The sequence below is a fragment of the Desmodus rotundus genome, chromosome 8 (assembly GCF_022682495.2).
Source record: "Desmodus rotundus isolate HL8 chromosome 8, HLdesRot8A.1, whole genome shotgun sequence".
Taxonomy (NCBI): Eukaryota; Metazoa; Chordata; class Mammalia; order Chiroptera; family Phyllostomidae; genus Desmodus; species Desmodus rotundus.
In genome coordinates this window covers 128,428,828-128,451,772 of record NC_071394.1, presented here as the reverse complement: position 1 = coordinate 128,451,772, position 22,945 = coordinate 128,428,828, and the positions used below count along the sequence as shown (strand labels likewise).

General features: G+C 57.8%; 1 protein-coding gene across 1 annotated transcript in view; it reads right to left on the bottom strand.

Moving 5' to 3' along the window:
* The window catches only part of LIMD1 (LIM domain containing 1), a 54,865-nt gene extending 33,160 nt beyond the window's left edge, over positions 1 to 21,705 (bottom strand). The window contains exon 1 of the mRNA XM_024565950.3: positions 19,562 to 21,705. Within this exon, the coding sequence (XP_024421718.1) occupies positions 19,562 to 20,954 (1,393 nt within the window). The 5' untranslated portion in view covers positions 20,955 to 21,705. The remainder of the gene's footprint in view (positions 1 to 19,561) is intronic.
* Between the last annotated feature and the right edge of the window lie 1,240 nt (positions 21,706 to 22,945).

Below are 22,945 nucleotides of genomic sequence, written 5' to 3'. Positions count from 1 at the left end.
CTGGACCTTAAGCGGCTGACATCCTTTCTCAGCATGTGGCTGCCCCCTACAGATGATACAAAGCGAGGAAGGAGGGTCCGCCAGAGCCAGGAAGATCCCATAAGAAACCACGTAGGTAGGAAAGTATTTCATCCTTGTGGCTTGTGGTACGTGGACAGAAAAGTACCACGTGGGCAGGAAACAGATTTATTCTTCCTTTGGTAGGGAAAAAAAAAATCACTCAAAGTCAATGTCACAGTCTAGGAAATAACGCACCTACCAGACCCCCAGCTGGGAGTTTGCTTCCAGGGAAGGAGCCACTGGCAACACCGCTTTCTGAAACCCAAGGTCTAGAAGGGAAGATGCTGTCACCTGAAGGTCACACGGCCGGTAGCACCGAGAGAGGGAATCTGGGCCCAGGCTCTAACTCCAAGGTCCTGTTCTCCCCATCTGGTCGGCAGATGTGGCTATTCCAGCCACATGTATGCCCCCGCCCCCAAAACAGGGGGCTCCTTCCTCACCCCCTACACACCCCTGCTCAGGGATTCGGACCCAAGACCAGCCCTGCCCCAGGTCTCCTGGCCCAACTCCCATTGGGACCTCAACCACAAGGCCATGTGGACCCCCAGTTCCTCCTGTCCGTCTGTCTGCCAGGGCTGCTGCAGCTGCAGCATTTACCCCACAAATGCTTCTCTCTCACTCACGCTGAGCCAGGCTCTCTCCACACGCTGGTGAGCAAAGGGACCATACTCTGGCCCTGCCCTCGTGAAATGGTCACCTAGAGAGCCAGGAAACCAGAGTCTGCAGGCTGACCAAACTCATCTAGGGCCCTGCTAAGTGGCCTGGGGAGAGGCTCAGGCTTGTGAAACAAACGGCCTGCGGAGAGGCTCGGGCTTGTGAAGCAAATGGCCTGGGGAGAGGCTCAGGCTTATGAAGCAAATGGCCTGGGGAGAGGCTCGGGCCTGTGAAGCAATAAGAAATGTGTGTATTGGTCTCTGTCTGACCCCAGTTCTGACATGGAGTCCCGAAACCCTTTGCAATTTCCTGGGTGACGGAAGCGTCTTTTGTTCTCAGGCAGTGATTCCGGGTGGGCTCCTGGGTGGGGGCTGGCCCCCAGGAAGGCCAAGCCATGAGCACAGCTTGGCCCTTTCAGCCCCACCCCATCCCCTGAGAGGGCAGGGGGCCTGGAGAAGGGGTCCATGACAGGCCAGGCCTACACGAGGAGGTCTCCACCAAAACCCTCAACGTGTGGGTTCAGAGCGAGCTTCCGGGCTGGGAGACACACCCGCACTGGGAGGGTGGCACGCACCCCTCCCCAGGGCAGAAGCTCCTGTGCCCAGACCCTTCTGGACTCACCCTGTGGGTCTCTGTACCTGGCTGTTCGCCTGATTCCTTTACCACATTTTTACAACCAACTGGAAAACATAAGCTTTACCCTGAGTTCTATGAGTCACTATAGGAAATAATCAAGCCTGAGGAGGGAGTTTTGGGAGCCCCAATTGACAGCCAGCCAGTCAGAAGCACAGGTGGCAACCTGAACTCGCGACTGGCACCTGCGGTGGGGGCGGGGGACAGTTTGGTGTGGGGTCAGAACTGAATGGAAGTGTAGGACCCCCAGCTAGAGTGGAGACTTGGTCAGAGTGGGGGAAACCACACAGTGGGTATCAGGCGTGTTGTGAGTGGGAGCAGCTGAGGTACAGAGAGGAGGAAGAGGCTGCTCGACACCTCTGCTTCCACGTGGCCCCTTTGCTACAGGACCCTAAAAAAATCCCCAACAGGGAAAAGCGAGAGTATGTCTTCCCATGGGACTATGATAAGCCAAGCTCAAAACCAGAGGAAAGAAAGGGAAGAAGTCCAACTCCTAGAGGAGAGAAGAGTTGGCATTTCCGCCCCCGCAGCTGGACTTCCTGCCCACCAGCCCGTTCTCCATACTGGGCCGGAGTGACATTTCCACCAACAGCTTTAGGGACGTGGACGTGACATGTGACCAACCGCATGTGGTCAACGTGAATAACAGCTGGCATTTGTACACAGGTGTCATCGCCACAGTCGAGGCAGTGACCACAGCCACCATCCCCCGAGATGGCACATGCCCCCGTGCCTTTGCCAAGTCCTCCCTTCCTTCCTCCCCTTCCCAGACCACCGCTGCGCCGCTTTCTGTCAACACGGATCAGCCTGCATTTTCTAGAGGTCGCGTCCACGGGCTGTAGTGTGTGCACTCTTTATTTTTTTAGCCTGCTGGCTTTCACGCAGCATGATTATTTTGAGGTTCTCCTATGCTGCTGCACGCACCCAGAGTTCATTCCTTTTCGTTGCTGAGTAGTATTCCACCGTTCGGTGGGACCACAGTTGGTTTAGCCGCCCCCTGCTGGTGGACATCTGAGTTGTTTCCAGCTGGGGGCTGTTACAAACAAAGCTGCTTGTGTCCAAGTGTTTGTACGGACTTGCATTTCCTTTTCTCCTGGGTAAAGACCGAGGAGTGGAATGGCTGGTCTTAGGGTGGGTATATGTTCAACGTCATAAGAAACTGCCAAACTGTTCACTAAAGCAGCTCTGCCATCTCATATTCCCACTGGCAGTTTAGCAGGGTTCCAGTTCCTGCCCGTCCTTACCAGCACGCATCACTAGCCATGTGCCCGAGCAGCTCCTCGTGGGCGTATCTGCCATCCCCACACCTTCTTTGGTGAGGTGTCTGTACAAATCTTTTGCCCCTTTTTTTCTTACTGCTGAGTTACAATAATTTCTTATCTATTGGGGATACAAGTCCTTTATCAAACACTTGCTTTGCAAAGATTTCGCTGGAGTCCTGTGAACTCCTGCTGCCGTGGTCTCCCTGGACTCCCAGCTGCATTGCGGCTCCAGGGTCTGTGGGCTCTGCCTCGCCTCTCCGCACCGTGTGCCGAGCCTGGGCCCTCGCCCGGGCAGGGGGCTGCGGCAACCCCAGCGCTCCCCTCGTTTCCTGCCTGGCTCTCAAAAATCACCGTCCTTCACTGCCTGATGTCCGGTATCTTGAAACCTTTGGTTCACATATTTTGTCTGTCTTCTGCTTTGTTTATTTGTGCTTTTTGGTTGTTTCAGGCAGGAAGTCAATCCAGTCCCTGTTACTCTATCCTTCGTGGGAATGACTACTAAGCGTCTTATGTACCAAGCACCGGGCTGCACATTTATGTTTCTTCACTTAACGACAATCCTACAAAACGGGTACCATCATCTTCATTTAAAGATGAAGCAGCTAAGGTTCAAAGATTGAGCAGAAGGCCCAAAGTCGGGCTGACTCTACACTGTTACCCTCCCCCATTCATGAGAGGGGCGAAGGGAGCAAGGGGGGAAATGCCCAAGGGACTCAACACTTGACGTTCCCACATTTTGGGGGCACCAGCAAATCCATAAATACCAGCTCACTGGCGGGAGCCGAGCCCTCTCTTGGCTGCAGCCTGCAATGGAGGCCAAGCCCCCTCCCCCCACCGGAGATGTGGCTTGGGGGTGGTGAGCAGGGAGGGACCCCCGCAGAAAGTGTGTGCATGCCCAGGGCCTCTGCTTCACAGGGTTACCTGGGGAGCTCAGGGAACCGGGTGAGTTTTTGAAAGATCACCCATAATAATCAATACCCGGGGCAGGGATTCTTGTTTGTTTGTTCCTTCTGGCACTTTTTCAGGTAGAACTTACTTTTTAAAGCAGTTTTAGGTTCACAGCAAACCGAGCGGCAGGCACAGAGGTTTCCCACCCACTCTCCGCCCCCACACTCTCAGATCGGCCCGCAGAATCAACGTGCCCCACCAGGGCGGCACACTGGTTAGAAGTGATGCGCCTGTGCCCAGGGTCCACAGCTACATGAGGGTCCGCTCTCGGTGTTGCACACGAGGGTCTGCACAAGTGTCACACAGAGAATTTCCACCGCCCTAAAACTCCTCTGGGCTCTGCCTACACGTCCCGCCCTCTCCTCTGGCATCTGGCGACCACTGGTCTTTTGACTGTCTCCACAGCTTTGCCTTTTCCAGAAAGTCATGCCATCGGAGTCATACAGCGTCTGAGGCTTCTTTCGCTCAGTCCCACCCATTTAAGGCTCCTCCATGTCTTACTATGCACGGCTTGACAGCTCCTTTCTGTTTAACTGCGTAATGTTGCATTGTCTGGGTGACCACGGTTTGCTTACCCGTTCACCCACTGAAGATGACATCTCAGTGGCCTCCAGGTTTTGGCGACTATGACTGCAGCTGCTGCAGACACCCTCGGGCGGGATTTTGGGTGGACGCAGGTGTTCAGCTCATTTGGGTAAATGTCAAGGAGCAGCATCGCTGGACTTTATGGTAAGGTTATGTTCAGTTTTGTAAGAAACTGCCAAACTGGCTTGCAAAGTGGCTGTATGGGATCCTTTTAAACATCATGATATTCCCACAGGGAAGGACAGGAAGGAGGGGCAGCTTCCTGGTTTAAAAGCTGTGCAACCAGGGAAGATCCAAGCCCCGCCCACCTCTCCTTTGCGGCTTGTGGTTTCCTGGGAGGAAGAGCTAGTCCTACCTGTCTCCCCCCACCCCCCATCTATCAAAGGATAAGCCTGCTGAGGGCCGGGGCCTGGCGCCATGCCTGTCTCCACACAAACGGAAGGAAGGCAGAGAGCTCACACACAGTAGGTGCCGAAGCAGCACCAAATGCATTCAAAAGCTGGAGCTGCGGCAGGGAGGGCCGTCCAGGTTCAGGAAAAGGTACCAGAAGGTGGTGCAGAGACAGGAAGGCCAGAGGCCTGTGAACAACTCTGGGGTGATTCATATGGCAGCAATGAGCCAGCTGGGCTGCAGGAGGAGGAGCTGGATGCAAAGAAACCCCAGAGGCGCCCCTGGGACACAAGAGGGGGTGGGAAGTGACTGTCTGAACCAGGGAGGGAGTGTGGTGCTGGGCAGGACAGCTTAAGCCCCGGGGCAGCAGGAGGGGCTTAAAGGGGCTGCAGAGTGTCCAGGGAGCAGGGCTTCCTCTTGAGATGCTGCTGTGGCCCAGACCTGTGGGGCTGCCCCCAGGCAGAAGCTCTGGGAAGATAAGGCCCCTAGTCAAGCTGGATTCGCTCCTCCCAGGTGGACTGGGTCTCATCCCGGAGGCGATGGTGGGCGGGTGGGGGCCTGCGGCAGCTGTCCAGAGCCTAACCAGACTTCCACGTGACAGAGAAGGAAAACTGGGTGCCCGTGACTGGCGCCGCTCACTCGGCGACTTACTGTAATACCACGTTACAACGGGCCTTCCCAAAAGCTTTTGACTCACCACAAGTACACAGAAAGTTTTACTCCTAAGGGAAGGTGACATTTTACTATCACTGTTGTCACCACCACCATCACCCTTGTTTCGGCTCCATGTTAACGGCATTGGTGAAACACAACCCAGGCTGGCCCGGCTCTCTCCTCCAGCACAGCAGTGGTTGTGGAACTGCTTAAAGGGGGAGAGACTCTTCTCAGGAACAGCATCAGTGGGACCTCAACTACACATGACGGGCAAAGGGGAGACCGCTTTAAGATTGGGTGGGACAGAGACCACTCGGCCTCCTGGAACGTCCTGGTCCCTGACACTTCCAGGAAGATTATCTGAGCCAGTGACACAGCAAAACTGACCCAATGCAGACTCCCTATACCCCACCCACCCCCCAGGGGCCAGGCCTGGGCAGCGTTCCCTGGGAAAGACATATGTTATCCCAAATTGGTATTAAATTATCTTCTGTGCACCTGAAGCCAAACGTTAACTTGGCTTGAGGGCCGTGGCCCCTCCCACCCCCTGCAAAGGCGGGGGTGGCACCCAAGGAGGCCAGCCAAGCAGCCCTGGCCTGGGGTTTCACTGCAGCTCGGCTCCTGCTCACGGAGATCACCAAGAACCCTGCAGCACCCCCCCTCCCCAGCAACTGGACGCACAGCCGCCCTGCGGGATGGCCACCTGGGTGATGACCGAGTCGGCGTCTTCTGTTGCTGTGAGAAGGATTGAAATATAAAGGCTCCATAAGGTAGGCAGTGGGTGTGGCCCTGCACCCCTGTCTCACACGGGCCTGTCCCCTCTCAGGGAGCTGACCTGAAGCTGCACCCCCCTTCACTGGACATGGAGGGGCAGCCTCTTTAGCTCTGCCCCCAGCAGTGAACCATGGAGGGATGGATCACAAAGCCATCAACCACCTACTGTGCTGAAAGGGGGTTGAGGCTAAGGTCAGACGCCCAGCCAGCATTTGGGAGCGAGCTGGGAGGGGACAGATCCGCCTGGAACATATCTGGATGAATTATTCCAGACACCAGTGGAACAAGGCCTTTGTCAGCTGAGGGCTGCAGCCTGCGGATCTGAGCAGTTCCAGGCAGCTCTGGGAGTGGACAGGTCCCGGAAGAGGTGCCAAGAGCCAGGGCAGAACTGGACCAATGACCGCAGCAATGGTCTTCTTCCTAGCCACACCAGAAGCTCCCCGCACAACGCCAGAGACCCATGGGTGCTGGGCTCCTGCCTCACACGCAGATGGGCACTTCTCCTGACTGGCTGTAGGAGGCGGTGGAGACACCCACCACAACCTCCAGCGGTAGGTCTCCGTTTGGAGGGGGAGGGGGTCCAAACCACCACAGGGGGTGCTGAGGTGTGGCCAAAGTTGAGAGCCCGGCACCCTGGGCCTCCCTGCCTCTGCCCCCTCTCCCCAGCACCCTGTAGTTCCCGAGTCAAGGGGCTAACTCTCAGCAAGCCACAACGGTAGTATTCAAGGCCATTCTGGGCGCCGAGGTCATTGCGCCAGTCTGCTTTCTTCACTCTGAAAGCTGCTCAAAACCAACCGTGGCTTCACTTCACTGCAGTGGGAAAGGAAGTTTGTATCGCAATTTCCCCATCGCTGTGAGTTGAGCTAGGCTCCCCGCTGCCCAGGGTGCTCCTCCTTCCCTGCCCGCCACTCCCTGAAGGAAGAAAAGAGCTCAAGGCATTCCCCTGCAGGCCCCACACACCCCCATCTCCTGCAGCTGCTGGGGCACCCTTTCTGCCCTCCCCTTCTCATCCGGTCTTTCCACTCAGCGGCCCATTTGCGTTCTCAGCTCTAATCTGAAACAGGGACAGCCAATCCGCACAGAGAAAAAACGTGCCACCTTGCCAGGAGCAAAACGCAAAGGTGGTATGCCACTTGTCACTGACCCACTGGAAGGATGAAATACAGTTACAGCTGTCGCTGAGAGCAAAGAGAAAAGGGCACTTCGGGGCATTGTTGGTAGAAGCATAAATGTGGCCACCTTTCTGGAAAGCAGTGACAGCACAGAAAAGGCCTTAAGACGCCTTCGCACCACGGGACAGCCCTGGCTCTAGCCCTGCAAGAGAGCCCCGTTGCCCACCGCAGTTACCGCCCATCGAGTCACCGCCAACGCCGATTTAGCGAACCCCGAACTGCTGCTCCCAGGGGAAATTCAAGACTGGGTTCCCCCGAGCCTCTGGTCAGGCTTTCACCCACCAATCCATACGTAACGCTGTTTGGTCTGTGTTTCCGACACCTCATGTAGTACGCACTGCTGAGTCATTAACACTGAACTCACGCCAACGGCTCTGTGACTCACACCCGAGCGAAGCGTATGGAACACACGTGCTTTCTCTGGAGGACACGCCTGAGCCTTCTTACGTTCAGGGCCAGACCTGAGCAGCACTTCAGCAGCGCTCACAAGGGCTACTTAACACTGAGAAATCGCTGGTAAAAGGCACGAAAATGCAAAAACCGTGGCATCGAACAGATCGCGGAGAGGACACATGTTCAGAGCGAGAGCTGGAACAGGCAGGCGCAGCGTCACCCCATCAGGCCTTGGCTGGAACGCCCACGGGTGACTCGAAACTTTCACCACTCTGCGTATGTCCCCAAAGGATCGCCAAAGAGCTGACTATTGACTAGGGGCTTACAAATAAATTTCAGCAAGTAGGCAAATGCACAAAACAGAATCTGAATAATAAGATCGACTACATATGGATGCCTCACAAATCCACTTATATTCCCTTTTAGGGCAGACAGACGGGTAAAAGCATGAAAATACCAGAGCGGTGGTGGCCTGGGGCGGGCGCTGGCTGGGAGGAGGCGCGAGGGGACCTCCTGGGCCGGCACTTTCTGCATTGGGTTCGGAGTGTGGGTTACAGCAGTGCATGCACTTGTCAGAACTCATGGAACTGAATAGCTCACTGCGTGTAAATGTAAGTTTTTAAAAAACACAGCCACAAATTCCTCGACACTCCTTCCACGGGGAGGCGGGGGTCCACAACCTCTCCCCTTGAGTGGGGTTGGGCCGGCGACGGTCAGAAGAACCTGGAGTGTCCAGTGTGGACATGAGAAGCCCGAGGCACACAGCTGGGCTGAGGCCCAGCCTGTTTACTCAGCAGCATCCCTGCCCATTCCTCCCGCCCCTCATCCTGTGCCACCATGGACTGTCACCTCAGGCTGAGCTGCCTCTCCCACCACCCCCACGCCACACACCACTGTCAGCTGTGGAGAACCTGGAGAGGCAGCAGCCACGGGCAGGCCACAGGCGGAGGCGGGGCTGCCAGCTCCAAAGCTGACCTCGGTGGCAGGCCAGCAAAGGGCCTGGGTCAGCCCGGCCACCTGAGAGGACAGCCTCCGCTGCATCAGAGCAGGCCCCAGACAATGGGGACTTCGAACGCTGCCTGGAAAGCCACCCCGATGCGGCTGCCCACCCCACGGCCGGGCAAGACCTCCAGGGCCTGGCCAGAGGCGCAGGGTGTGGGCAGCCTGTCAGCTGGGGCCCCAGAGGAGCCAAATCCCAAGGGGCCCCCTCCCACCTCTCTGGACAGGAAACAGCAATTTTCACTTCTCTAACTTCAGCGAGGGGATGGGCGGTCTCTTTGGATTCTCTGCCCATAGTCGCTGAACAGAGTGTGTTTTTAAGGTTCTGGAAAGTTGGCTCAGCTACATGGCCACCTGCTAGGTCATGCCCCACGCAGACACCAGCTGGGGGGCCCCGGAGTGTCTTCTTCCTCCGTCAGAGTGCACGTGAGCCTCAGGGGCTCACTTCGGGGCGGGGACTACAGCAGAGGGGGGTGATACCCGTCTCCCCTGGATAAGTTAGGATCTTCTTGTTTAAGAACTTGTGGATCTGAACGACTCAGTTGGGCTTGGCTTTCAATTTTTGAGCAAATAATCACCATAAGTGCTGGTATGGTAGTAAGCACTCCCCATGCGCCCTGTTCTGACAGCCGCATATGCTCAGCCCTGGCCAACCGAAAAACGATGCAAGCCATCTGGGATTTTACATCTTCAGGAGCCGTGCTTAAAAAGTGAACACAGGTGAAACTAATTTTAATAATATATTTACTTAGCCCAGTATATCCAAAGTATTCTCATTTAAACATAAAGTCAACATGAAAACACAAAAGAGCTATTTACATTTTTTCCAGGCTAAGCCATCAGCATCCAGGTCTCTCACACATACAGAGCCGCGTGATTCGGACTGCCCGTGCCTGGACGTGCTCGGTCCCCCTGTGGCTAGTGCCTCCCGCACTGGACTGCACAGAAACTGTGCTAACTGCGTCCTGGCAATGCCCACGCCCACATTTTCCCAACAGGGAAACGGAGGCACGAGACGGTGGGCAGTCTGTCCAGGGCAGACCAGCCACAGCAGACCCAGAGCTCACACACGTATGTGGCTTTTCATGCTCACAAACAGCAACTCAAATTCTGATTTTTGTGTAATGCAAATGTCTTCTCAGATAAGAACACGCAAGAGGGCCAGCGCGTCTCCCTGCTGTCTCTCTGCCCCCGACAACCCTCTCCAGGACTTGGGTGAGCTGGGCCCCAAGCCCTGCAGACCCAGACAAACCCACACCTCCTCCGGCCACAGCCCCAGTCCTCAGCCACCCAGGGCACCTTCTCCCCACGTGAGAGAGCTCATCCGAGGAATTGCTGCTCAGAGACACGGCCGAGGACAACTGGCCCGGCATGCTGGCCTCCCTAGCACACACTCACAGCAGCGACACCCCACTCGGAGCACCGACACACAGGAGGGAGTCAGGGAATGTCCCCTTTCCTCCACTGGCATGGCCTCCACTCTTTCGTTCATCGAGGACCTCCTGAGTGTCTACTGTGTGCCAGGCGCTGCCCTGGGCCCCGGAGACGCACCAGTGACCCAGACAGACCCCTCACGGTCCTGGGACGCACATTCCACAGGGGGGCCAGACAGTAAGTCTCCGTGCACAGAGAAGCCCCACTAATCCTAATTCAGCCCCTTGCAAACAGCAGGTGCTCCATAATGGCTGCTGAGGGAAGAGATGATTTGGGTCTGACTGAAATTCCCTTCTCCTGAAAACGTGGCCACATCTCAGGTTGGCGCGGGGAACCGGGCATCTCCACGCCTACAGCCTCTGGGAGGTTCAGCGCCCACCACGTTTGCATCCGCCCCGTGTCCGGCCCACCGACCACCAGCCACATCACCCACGTCCTCGCCCAGTAAGCTCGTCCTTCAGCTCAATACGCTGCCGGGGTCGGACAGATACCACCACCGGGCGTCACAGCTGCTGCTGAGCACAGGTTACGTAGAGATTACATGTGTGGCTTTCCCGTGGCTCAGGCCACGACGGCGAGGCAAACGGCCGCACCGTGACCAAGGCGTTTCAGTTCTTCATTCCAACGGCCTGACATCATGAACACACACGATCCGGTCACTCCACAAACTCTCCATGAGTCCCTTCTACGGACCAGGTGTCTCGAATCCTATCTGGAATCTCATCACTGATTCAGTGTTTGGTTTTATGTCCTCATCTTCCTTATTTCTTAGGGGCCACTTTATCATATAGCTTAAATTTTCCACCCCAAAGAATGCAGTTTCGATTCCATGAGCCAGGCCAATGATGACCAAGCATTATTGGTGGGAGAGGGACACTTCTGTGTCACCCGGGTGGGGACACAGTGATCTCGCGGACGGGCCTGCCATCGCCACCCACATGCCTGCTGCCCAGGGTATGTCCATTTGCCCACGGGGTTTTCCCGCCCTCCCCTCCCAGGCTTCTCTGCTCTGTTGCTCGCTACTCTTCCAGGTTCAACCGACACGCACACACCCCACACACAGGGTCTGAAGCAGGTCCTGCCCCCAAACACGGTCACCCCCAAAGCCAGGAGCCTCCTCCCAGCCTAGGGCCCTGAACCCCGCAGCATGGGAAAGCAAACAGAATTACAACAAGCACAGGACACCCACTCCCGTAAGGTGAGGAAACTGAGGCGGGAAAGGGAAGTCACGTGCCCGGGCTGGCGCGGCCTGCAACCCCTGGCTGCCAGCACGGTCAAGGTGCAGACAGCTCTGTCAGCAAACGCCCTGGGGCCCAGCGACAGCTGCGGTCAGCTGGGCTGCCCGAAACCCGTCTCCTTCTAAATTCAATACCTACTGCATCATCAGGAAGCAAATGCCAACCGAGGTGGGGGAGGGGAACAGAACAGGCGACATTTCAATAGACGCAAAACCTCCGCCCTGTCCCCTGGGCAAGCAGGGACCATCCTATGAGCAAACGGGGCCACAGCAGGGTCCCACCAGCAGAAAGGGAACCATCAGCCCAGTTGGAAGGAGGCTCCGCAGCACAGGGAGGCTGCTGCCGTGGTCAGAGGGGCTTGGGCAGCCAGGGCGAACCCGCCACTGTCTCACCACTGGACTGTCACGTGCCATCCAGCCCAGAGCCTGCTGGGATGCACATCCACTCAACTCAGAGCCTATTAGAGGGGTGCCCTGTCTACTTGGGCCTCAAATTACCCGGGTCTCTGCACTTCCTGGGATCGGCTGCACGCTAAACTTAAGTCCCCTTCTTATAGATGCCAGACAGCATCATGGTAGGCTTCCAGAACTTTCTCTATGCTACAAATGCATGTGTGTGGGAAGATAAAGCCCCTGATATGTTCCCAGCAGACTTCCAGCAACAGGGAGTAGGCAGTCCCAGCTCTTCCCGGGACACATGCAGACAAGTCACTGAACAGGAAGGGTGAGGAAGGAACAGGGCCAAGGCCAAACTCATGGCTCTCCAGACTTAAAAATAGCCTGGCCTCGGACCCTGAAGAATTGCCTTCAGAACACTCGCACAGAAAGTCTCCAGCCTCCCAGCGTGACCCGGACATTCTGTGTCCAGCTGGTGGCCCTGGGAGGGGAACCGAAAAACAAAACCTGGAGCAGATATAAATACCGCTGGCGACACGGTCCTGCTGGCCACGTGCCTGGCAGAGCTCAGGGGCCCGTGTCCTTTGAAGGTACGGTTTCTGTGTGGTTTGCCAGAGGGACTCCAAGCACAGCTCCAGCCAGCGTTTGGTTTCAAGCACCTCTACACATAGCCTGGGCCTGACCATGACCCTGAGGCCAAGGGCTCATGGCCACCCCAAGAACAGTGTGAGCTGGCACCCCCTCCTTGCCCACAGCACTTGGGAGGGTCACACAAGCACCCCTTGCCCTAACCCACACCCTTCAGAGGAACATGAGAAGTCAGGGGCCTGAGAGGTGGTGGGCAGTCAAGGCCACTGCATGGCCCCTGTGTGCACCCCTGACCTCCACGGTCCCATCACTGCCCCGCAGGGAGGGCCTTTGGCCTAGAGAGGAAGCCGGGTGCCCAGCCCCAGCTCCCAGAGTGGGATCCAGTCCTTCCAGCCAGCTTGGGCGCCTCTCCATGCCCTGCCTTCCTTGTTGCTCCACTGGAGAAAGGGGGAGACTTCAGCCCTGACCTCCTTGTGGCCAGAGTCCCCCTGAAGTTCCCTTTGTCAGAAAGCCACTGTGTTGCCCGGAGCTGCAAGGCCGCACAGCCTGGCGGCAGAGTCTTGGACTCAGCAGCCACACTCAGCAAAGCCCCTTACTAAACATACTAGGTGAGCTACTTAATTTCTGTGTGCCTCCGCTTCCCCCTCTGTAAAGGGGGGGGTCATGAAATAGGGTCATTGGGAGGGTCAGGCCAGTTGATGCCCCTGAGATACTTGCAAGGGGCCCGGCACAAAGCAAGCGCTCAATGAATTTTAGCCGAAGTTTCTCAGAGCTGTCTCCCCAGCTAAAAAATCTCTGCTCCTTCCCCTCCACAGCCCCACCATCCCATCAGCAGATGTGCACTAAGCCCCCACCATGTGGGGCCCCGACGTGTCCAGGGACCAGGACTGAGGGCACCCACAGAGGGGACCTGGGACATGCCATCAAAAACGAGTTCGCCAAGCCCCACAGCCGGTGCGCTGAGGACCCCACGTTTAACCAGAATGAGAGTCTCCACGGCCTCTGTGACAGAGTGGCCCCACGTCTGGCTGTTTCCTTCAGATCTTTGGTCCTTCCCAGTCTCATTTCCATCAGACACTCCGCAGGGCAACCGGCCGCCCGTTCAGAAAACGCTCCTACGTCTAGCCGCAGAACCGAGAACCACAGCACACGATGCATCCCACGTCCCAAAAGGCTCCGGCTGCGGCGCTGCACAGCAACCTTCTGCCAAAAATCTTCACGCTGGTTGTTCTAAAGGTGGCAGGCATGTCAGAGATTCACGGCTCTTGTTGTACGTGCATTTATGTTCCAGACTATCTGAAGCACAAGTGATTACCATTTACAATCGGAAAGGTCACAGCAACTGAAAAAAGTCTTTTCATTCTGTGGAGGTCTGGAAGCTGGATGATCTGTGCAGCCCCCCCTCCCCAGGCTCTCGCCATGGCTGACACCTCTGCTGCTTGGCTCTGCGTCCCTCAGCCAGCTCACATCCCAGCACTTGATTGCACCCCCAGCCACAGCCGCTGGACTTCAGGTGCGAAGCTGCCAGCTCAGCAGAAAGAGAGCGGCCCGCCCAGCGCCACCCCTGGGGCACTGGAAGGGTCAGGCCCAGGACACCTGGCTTGCTCGCCCTCAGGTGCGCACCTGGCTTCCACGGTTCTGTCTCCTGTGCGGAGTCATAAATCAATGTGTATAAAGAAATACAACATTAAAAAACAAAATCTTCGGCAGGGATGGCCATGTGTCAAGGTCAGTTTCATGCTCCAGATTACTAATGGAAAGAGCAGGAGAATGAGATGGATGAGACAAGACGTTCTTTCCTGGTCCCAAAGGAACGCGGCAGAAACACCGTCCCAAGTGGCGGGGGTGGCCTCAGAGGCAGAAAGCCCGATGGGACCAGGCAGCCACCGTGGGAAACAGATGTCAGGACACACCAGTGCTGCAGCTGGACACCCACGGCCCCGAGGGGCATCGCAGGAGCCGGCCAGCTGAACGCTGGCTGGGGAAGGGCAAGCGCCCTGTGGCGGGCAGGAACACCACAAGCTCCGGGCCCCAGACGAGGCTGGGAGGGCGGGAACCAGCGAGCATGGTGTGCTGGGGCACAGCCCGAGCACAGGCCTCAGGGGCACAGGCAGAGAACCACGGTGTCACTGCCAAGTGCGATGGCCTGAGCCTGGCCCTCCAGCGTCCTTCCCTGCAGCACTGAGAGTACGGGGCCCCGACCGTGCACCTTGCTGACGTGTCATCAGGGAACAGGTGAATCGCTGTGAGTGAGGTGTGGGCACTTGGTCATCCTCTCCCCGCTGACACCTCCGAAGAGCAACCCTGTGGACAGAGCTGGCAGGCAGGGGTGGGGCGGAAGGATGATGGACAGTCCGCCCCTTCGGAGAACACAGAGGACCAATGGTGTCGGAGTCCGGGCCACTGACCACGCAGGAGCAGCCACACGACAGCCTGAGCTGGACAGCGCAGCGGGCGCGATGGAGCTGGCCACGCTGACGTCGCCGCCTCCTTGCTCTCCGCAGCCAGGGCTGCGCCCCGACCACCCACACCCCACACGCTGTCCCTTCCTCCCCAAACCTGCCACAAAACGTTTTAAAATTTGCTTAAGGTTTTAGGAGTTATTTCAAATCACACAGTTGCTTAAAAACTCAAGGCTGCGGTCAGAAGTTATCTTTCTGATAACTTTTCTTTCTTTCTACGGTTATCTTTCAAGGCTCGTGGTGACTCTAGGGGGCGCGCAGGGGGGCTTCTTGGGTGCTGGTCACGTCCTGCGTCTTGAGCTGGCTGCAGGCCATGTGCGTGTGCCCCCTTTGTGAGCATCTACAACGTGTGCGTTATCTGTCAATAAAAAGTCAAACAACACAGTCCCTCCTGATTTTAAGGGGAAGATGACCTGGCCCCCTAAAAAAACAACGCACACAGCTTACGCACCTTCCAAAGGGCTGGGGGGCCCCCTGTCTCGGGTGTTCCCCCTGCAGGGCTGGCCAGGCAGAACTGAGGCCACGGGTGCCACTTGCAAACGTTGCCACCGGATCGGAAATTGACCTGCATGGTAATGGGCGCCCAGACCCAAGTCACGGCGCAATGTCTCCCAAAGGAGCTCGGGGGAACGCCCATTTGGCCACACTGGCCGCTCAGACAGAGCCGGGGGGCTGATGACCTTCTGCCGCCTCCTCCTTCAGCAGCACTGGGTTGACCGCTGGGCCTGGCGTTGGGGGTAACCGGGGTCGGCCTGGGTTGCAGGCCTGTGTGGCAGCTGGCGCTCTCCCCTCCCTGCCCTCCACAGGAAGGGGTCCCCAGAGAACCCCCCACTCACTGAGCTCTGTCTCAAACTCAGCACCCTAGGAAACCCAGCCTGTGACAGGTGGGTGTTTGTGTCCTTTCCCCTGGAACGGGAGCACAGGCCCAGCGTAAGGACAAGTGAACGCCGTGGAGGAAAAGGCGGGAAGGGTTAAACAAAGGCACAGTGCGCTCCTCACTTCCTCTGCGGTGTAAACAGTGGTGTGTAAACGGAAGCCAGTGTGGTCCTCGGGCGGCGTCCTCCAAGAGCGAGGCCTGGGAAGGCGGAAAGCCCAGCGACACTCTCCTAGCAGCAAAGCTTGTGCTTAACGCTTTCCTCATGGAGAGAAAGACACAAAGAGGAACCCTGGAGAAGGGAAGAGGGAGAGAAATCCTCCCTAGGACCATACTGTACCAAACCTACAAAGACGCCATGGAAGTGCCAGAAGAGCCCCCGGTGACAGGTGGGCCAATCACTGGAGACCAAGGTGTCTCCAGACCTCAGTGTTCTCAAAGGCGGCGGCCAGGATTCACGAGCCCCGCCCACAGCCCACAGGGACACCTTCATCTGCCCCCAGAAGGGGCCTACGGGACCAACCCAAACTCCTACTCTGCTCCGCTTCTGGCTAGAATTCCATCGACTGATGGTGCCAGTTACCTTGCCCTGCCTCTCTCTCTCTGGCAAGAGCCCCGTATCTGTAGATATTCTTCTATTTGGAAGTATAACTTCATCATTATTTAACAAGTGCAGTGTGTTGGGCCGGCAAACTCTAGCCAGTGATACCACATCTGGGGAAGGGAAGGCCTGTGAGTGGTGAGCCCCGCAGCTGGTCCGGCCTCCTTGTACCACGGGTGCAGGGAGGCCTGGAAGAGAGCAGGGTTCGCTCAAGGCCCCACGGCAGGAGCTGGGCCGAGAATGACTGCCAGGAGCTCAGAGGACAGGGACAAGCACTCTCCTCCGCCACACGGCCGGTCACACCAGAGCGGATGGAGGCTCGCTGCCACATCAGGCACGGGGCAGGCCCTCTCCTCCACGGTGGGCTCCCCAGCACGAGCTCCAGGAAAAGCCGCTAGGCAGCATGTGAAGGGCACAGAGCCCCCAGCCCCGCAGCCCCACCCTGGGAGCCCACCCCACAGCTCCGCTTGGGCCCTGCAGCTGGCCCCTTTCACAGGTCCTCCTCAAGCGCTGCCTACGTGACCCGGGGCACAGCCATATGGTGGTGACACTGAGCCAGCTCAACGCATGCCGACACGGAACAACTGCCAAGACACACTGTTTGGGGCAAAGGCAAAGAGCAGGTGACAACATGCCACCACTGTCACAGGCAGCTAAAAATTCATCGTACTCAGGACACCTGACTAGAAATGGGGGTAGGAGGAAGACTATTCGCAGTGCGTGACTTTATAGCTTTTGAATTTTCTACGTGTGAATAATGCAGTCAAAAAATAAACACGATTCCCGTTATATGAAATACCCAGAGCAGGTACATCCACAGACAGGACGCAGCCTGGTGGTTGCCGGGGGCTGGGAGGGGGGCAAACGGGAAGCAACAGCTTGGGTGCGGGGCTTCCCTCTGGGGCGATGCGATGTTCTGGAAGTGGACAGAGTGGCGTTTGCACAGCGCGATGTGCTGAATGTCTCTGAGTCGCTCACCTTAAAATGGTTAATTTTGTTATGCAAAGCTCACCACGATTTTTTTTAAAGCCGTAAAATTAAACGGATGAATGCAGCTTTCACATCTGAGCTTGCCGGGGGCGGGGGTGCCGCTTGGCAATGCTGGTGAGAAGCCTGGCCGGGCTGAACCCCAGGGCGCAATCCCAGCCACACCCGGCACCACCTGTGAGGCAGAGGATAAGTAACGTGACCCGCCCCCAGCTTCAGTTTCCTCCACTGTGCAGCAGGGCTCAAAGACAGTACCCTCGTCCCAGGGCTGTTGTGACGAGTAAACTCAACGTTCTGCGTCGAGGATCTAGCTCAGTGCCCGGCACAGCCCAGCCCCGCTGGCACAGCCCAGCCCCGCCGGCCGCTGCTCTTGCTGTCCCACCTGCTGAGTAAGCCCTTGCCCCACGGCAGACCCATGCCCACCGTTTCACCTCCTTCAAGCCTCCTCTCGAATGCCACCTCTAGATGGGACCTTCCCTGCACACCTGATTTAAAACTGGCATTCCCCTCCACCCTCCGCCCTGCAGCTCCTTCCCCTCCTCTACTTCCTTCTCTCCCTGAAAACTGGCTTGTTTATTTTGTTCATCGCCTGTCTCCACCGAGTCTGCCTGGGGAGGCAGAGCTTCTGTTGGTCCTGTTCGCTCTGTACCCCAGGGCCTGGAACAGAGCCCGGCCGGGGGAGGCGCTCAATAAACGCGTTGAATGAATGAATAGCATTAGCTAATATCTCCGCTCTGATCTGAGTGTAAACGTGTCTCCCTAAAAAAGCCAAACTGTGGTTCTGCTGTGTAAGGAGCTTGAAATAAATTAAAGGAAAGGGCTCGCTCCCCCTCGGGAGCATGCCCCCCCTTTCCTGGGCCCCTCCTCCTCCCCCCAGGTGCATTACCTCTGTCCTTCTCTCTGAGCTCCAAGGGCCCTTCCTTTGCCTCTGTAACTTGTTTCCCGAGCCCATTTCTTCTATGGCTCACTGCTACCTCTGTGACTTTCTACATAAACTTTCTCTTATTAAAAAGAATTAAACAAAAGTTTAAATTAAAAAACCCACAGAATTCCCAGCAAAGCACTATTCCCCATGAGGGGAATTCGCGTAGAAGAGAGGATCCTCAGTAAAATGACGCCATGTGCTTGGAAACATAGACCATCAAACGTCACCGTTCCTCTGACTGCCCGGTGCAGCGTGACAGCGGTCACCGGGGAACTCTCACCTGGAGCGAGGACACAGTGCCACTACGAGAGCCTCAGACCCTCCAGCAACCCCGGGACAAAGTGGTCCATTCATGGAGAACAGGGCAGGTTGAAAGCAGCAAGCCAGCCTCTTCCCTCCAGGGCCGCCCCTGTCCCTGCCCCCCTCCACTGGGCAGAGTGGCCACGCCAGTGGGACCCAGCTTCCCAGAGCTCTCAGGCCTCATAGGCAGAAATCGTGACCCCGAGAAGCCAGAGTTCAAAAATGAAAAAAAAACACCAAAACCCAAAAACAAAAACAACCCTCAGACTCTTCTAAAAACAGGCTGGCCTCCAGCCGGGTCTCCCCTGAGACAGCCACTGCATCACCCACAGCAGAACAGAGCTGCCTTCCTGCTGCCTCCAACCCTGTGAGGAGAAAAAACGCCGAAGCCAGCAGTCTCCAAAAGTTTGTGGTTTTAAAATAAAAGGAGAATAAAACAAAATCTGCAAGTTTGAGCAAAACCAGAAAGGAGCATCTTCCATCCTATTTTCAGCAACCTGGCGGCTGGCTGGAATGGCAGGTGGGGGGTGGGGGCTGAGTCAGGAGGCACCTAGTCCACAGGTCTCAAATTTCCCTGTATGTCAGGCTTGTGAAAATGCCCCAATTTCTGATGCAGTGGGTCTGGGGTGAGGCCCTATAAGCTGCAATTCTAACCAGTTCCCAGGGGGCAGGATGCGGCTGGTCCAGAGACAGAACCACTGCTCTACACAAACTCTTTGATGTTAGTGTGACACTGTCTGAACTACCCACAGTCCGGCAGACAGACAGACAGACAGACAGACACACACACACACACACACACACACACACACACAGGGCCCTACAGGGCGCCTGCCTGACCACTGGTCCTCTCTCAGCCAGAGCTGCCTGGCCTAGCCAGCTGCAGATGTAGGGCTCAGGGGCACCGGGACGGACAGAGCTGCCCCATTCCAGCCCTTGCACGAGTCCTCAGGGGTGTGAGGCTCGAAGGCACGCCTGGAACCCTTGAGAACCGCAGTCACGGCGTTTCCCTTTTTGAAAGCCTCATTAGCAATCCCGCCCTGCTTCACCCTTTACACATGGGTAACCCCCGGCTGCAAGGTCTGCTTTCTGCCCAGGGAGGCTTTCAAGTTTCTGAATCAGAAGAAGCACCTGAAAGAGGAAGCCAAAAAAAGAGGACAGGCCAAAGAGAGCTGCAGCGTCCCTGGGGGCAACACAGCCCACTGTGGGCCACTCCACCAGCCTCTCACTCACCAAAGTAGTCGGCCTTCGGGTGAGCATCCATCTCCCGCTCCAGGCGCTGCGTGAGGGCTTCTAATTTCAGTTCGGCAGCCGAGGGCCCAGGCTCAAGGCCCGGGCTGAGGGTCTGGCAGGGCAGCTTCACTCTGTGGGGGTTGGGGCTCTCTGGGAGCACAGGCCCCAGGCTGCCCTCAGAAGACCAGCCAGGGGGACCTTCTTTACAGGGTAACTCCAGTGGGGTGGACATCACTGGATGGACGCGGCTGGTGGGGCTGAGTTTGGGACCAACGCCAGGGTCTGTGCAGCCAGGCTTGGGACCCAGGCCAGGCGCTGCACCCAGCTGCAAACCATCCATGCTGGCTGGCAAAGATGACGGCCCAGACCTAGAAAGGTAAGATTTGGGACCCTCCTGGAACCAGGGCTGAGGGTGCGCACTTGGTTTGGGCGTCATGCCTGAAACCTCACTCCCCACCCCTGAGTTTGTTCTGGGAAGAGCTCCCTGACCCGGGCAGCTCAAGGCCAGCGGTGCTGAGAAAGGGGTCTTGGGCAGAGCCGGTCCCAGCAGGGCTCCATTCTCTGGGCCTGGGGAGGGAAGGCCAGGCTTCACCCACTGGGAGGAGGCGGTGGTCCAAAGCCCTACTGGTTTCTCACTGCTGAGGCCATCGACACCACCATCCTGGACGCTCTCAAATGACCTGCTGGGGCCTGGGGAGAGCTGTGGCTGGTACAGGTGAGGATCCCTGGAGGGTTTGGGCGGTGCTGGATCACTTCCTGGGGCGCCAGGCCACCCACTCCCTACACCCAGCCTGGTGCTGGAAGGCACTCCTGGTTCTTCACCCCACTTTGGGCTTGCCAAGGAGAGGTTGTCGTAATAGTCTCCGTGGGTGAGGCAGGAGGGGTCCTCACAGGGACTCACCCCGTGGAAAGCAGACATCTCAGAGCTCGTCGGGCCCTCCTTGGAACCACAGTCCTGGCTACCAGGCCTTGTGCCGCGGACATATGGCCTGGCCCTCTGCTCCGGGGGTGGGTATAAGGGCTGCCCAGCTGCAATGGTGGTGGCCGTCCCAGGAGCTCCTGCCGAGGCAGCCAGAGGGGGCTTGGCGGCACCGTCCGTGGTCAGCTTGCTGCCCGCACCAGCGTCCCGGTGGGATTGGGGGCCTGGGCGCCCCCCACCATTGACAGGACCTCGGCTGGCCCTGGGCAGGGTCTCCTCTTGGAGGAGCTGTTGCTGCTGCTGAAGGTGGATTTTGGCCATCTTGGTGGCAAACACCCGGCGTGTTTCCTCAAACTCCGGGTTGTTGCCTACACCCTTGTCCACTCGGAAGAGTCCGTCCTTGGACGCCTCATACATGTTCAGGTCCTCGATGAATTTACTGGCCTCCAAGCCCAAGTCATCGTACTTATCCATGTTGCAGACTGGTGCGGAGGCCTAGGCCAGGTGCCCGTAGTGTGTGCGTGTGTGTGTGCACGTGTGTGTGTTTGGAGGGGACGGTGGGGATGCTGCTGGCCAAGAACGGGGGCTCAAGTCCAGCCCAGAACAGGTAAAACCTTCCACCTGCCCAGAGAGAGAGTCATGACCCCGGGCCTTCCAGTCCAGCCCAAGTCGAGGCCTTGAAGCCCAATGGATCAAGTTCTCTTCCAACTCCTTTTCCCCTCGGAAGTGTCCACGTGGGGGCAGATGGTGGCGCTTCCCCGTCCCAGCCTACAGTGTGTTCTTTTCTCTTTTTCAAATCATGAAAGCAGGAAAAAAAAATCACATCCTCTTTAACCAACCAAACGCAGAAGCCCACAAGGCGGCCGCCGCAGGACGGGGCCGGCGTGAAGTCGCCTGGGCCGGAGAGTGTAGAAGCGGCAGCAGCGCCCTGCTGGAGCCGAGGCGCGGCGGCCGGAGTTGCAGGCTCGTCCCCGGCGGCTCGGTCCCCTGTGCTTACCCTCGCCGCAGCGCAGCTGTAGTCCTGGCCCGCGCTGGGGGGAGCGCAGTCCTCGGCGCGCCGGCCGGTTTGGCCGCGGCAGGAAGTTCTCGGGCTGGAGCGGGCGGCCTATTGTCCGAGAGCGGCGGTGGGCGAGCGCGCGCGGGCCGAAGGGCGGCAGGACGCGGAAGTGAGTGCGCCGGACGCTGTACCCGCTGCTCGGTCGCCTGCCGGGCACGTCCTGGGCCTGTGAGGAGGCGGAGGAGGGGGAGGTGGCCAGGGGGCGGGGGCGCGGCCGAGGGGCGGGGCCGGCGCCAGAGGGCGGGCGCCCGGGGGCAGGTCTGCACCCGGCAACTTGGCCCAGCTGCCTGTCCTGCCGGGGCTGGGGAGCCCGGAGGCGAGTCCCGCACCCCGGGTCCACGCTGGAGGGCCGGGATTGCGCGGGGTTTCCCCCGCTGCCTGCACCGACCCCTGAGAGTCCCGGGCCGGCTCCGCCCCGTCCCTGGCAGCGCTGGGCCCGGGCCTCTGCGCAGAGGCCACTGGCGGGAGTCCTGGGCAGTGGGCCCAAGACGTGGCGCTCACTGTTCTCACTGTTCGCGGGAGTCTCGAGGGCGCACGCTCCTCTCCCCACCATGCCTCAGTTTCCAGGGCAGGAAGCCAACCCCCCGTGTGCCGCTGAGCGCTGCTTCTGGCCGGGCTGCGCCCGCCGCTCAATTTCACCAAAGTGTACGAGTAGAGGCGTGGGGTGTCACCCATAGGCATCACCCATGGGCTGGGCCTACGTCCTCTCTGACAGGTGGGAGACTAAGGCACAGAGGGGGACGTGTCCAAGATGCCGTGGTAACAAGGAAACCGTGGATGGGAGCTCAAGTCTGAACGGGGGAGAAAGTCATGTAGTTCCTGGAGCGCGGGTTTGAGGTCCTCAGAGCAGCAATAAAAACACGTCCCCTGGTAGCTTGTTATTCATATGGGCATTCCTGGCTCCTAAGTAGATCCGCACAACTTGGGCGGGGGAGGGGGGGAGCAGGCCGACTCCAGAGCGCCCCTACGCGGCGCAGGGCTCCCTGCACCAGCTCCGAGGTGAGGAGAGGATTCATTTCCCACACAGCAGCCAGAACGATCATAAAAGAAAGACCCGTCACTTCCCCGCTTAAACCCGTCAACTAAGAACGTCCAAACCTGTAGAGAATTTTTATAAATACCGATTTGCGCCAAACACAGGATATGCCTGGAAGTAGGACTTGATCAATGTTTCCAAGGAAGTGACAGTTTACAACTTCTTTTATGCATTTAGAATTAAGGAGGGAGCCGAAGGAAGACTGCACGGAGGTGAGAGAAGCACCGAGGGGATGGGATTCCAGAACAGTTCGGGTCACGTGCTCTCTTGAGGGCGGTACCGCTTTAGAAGGGCTCTGCTCTGAAATGGGTGGTCACGTACTAGGAGGAGGGGTCCGTTCACCTGGAGGCACAGAAACAATGGACAGGGCTT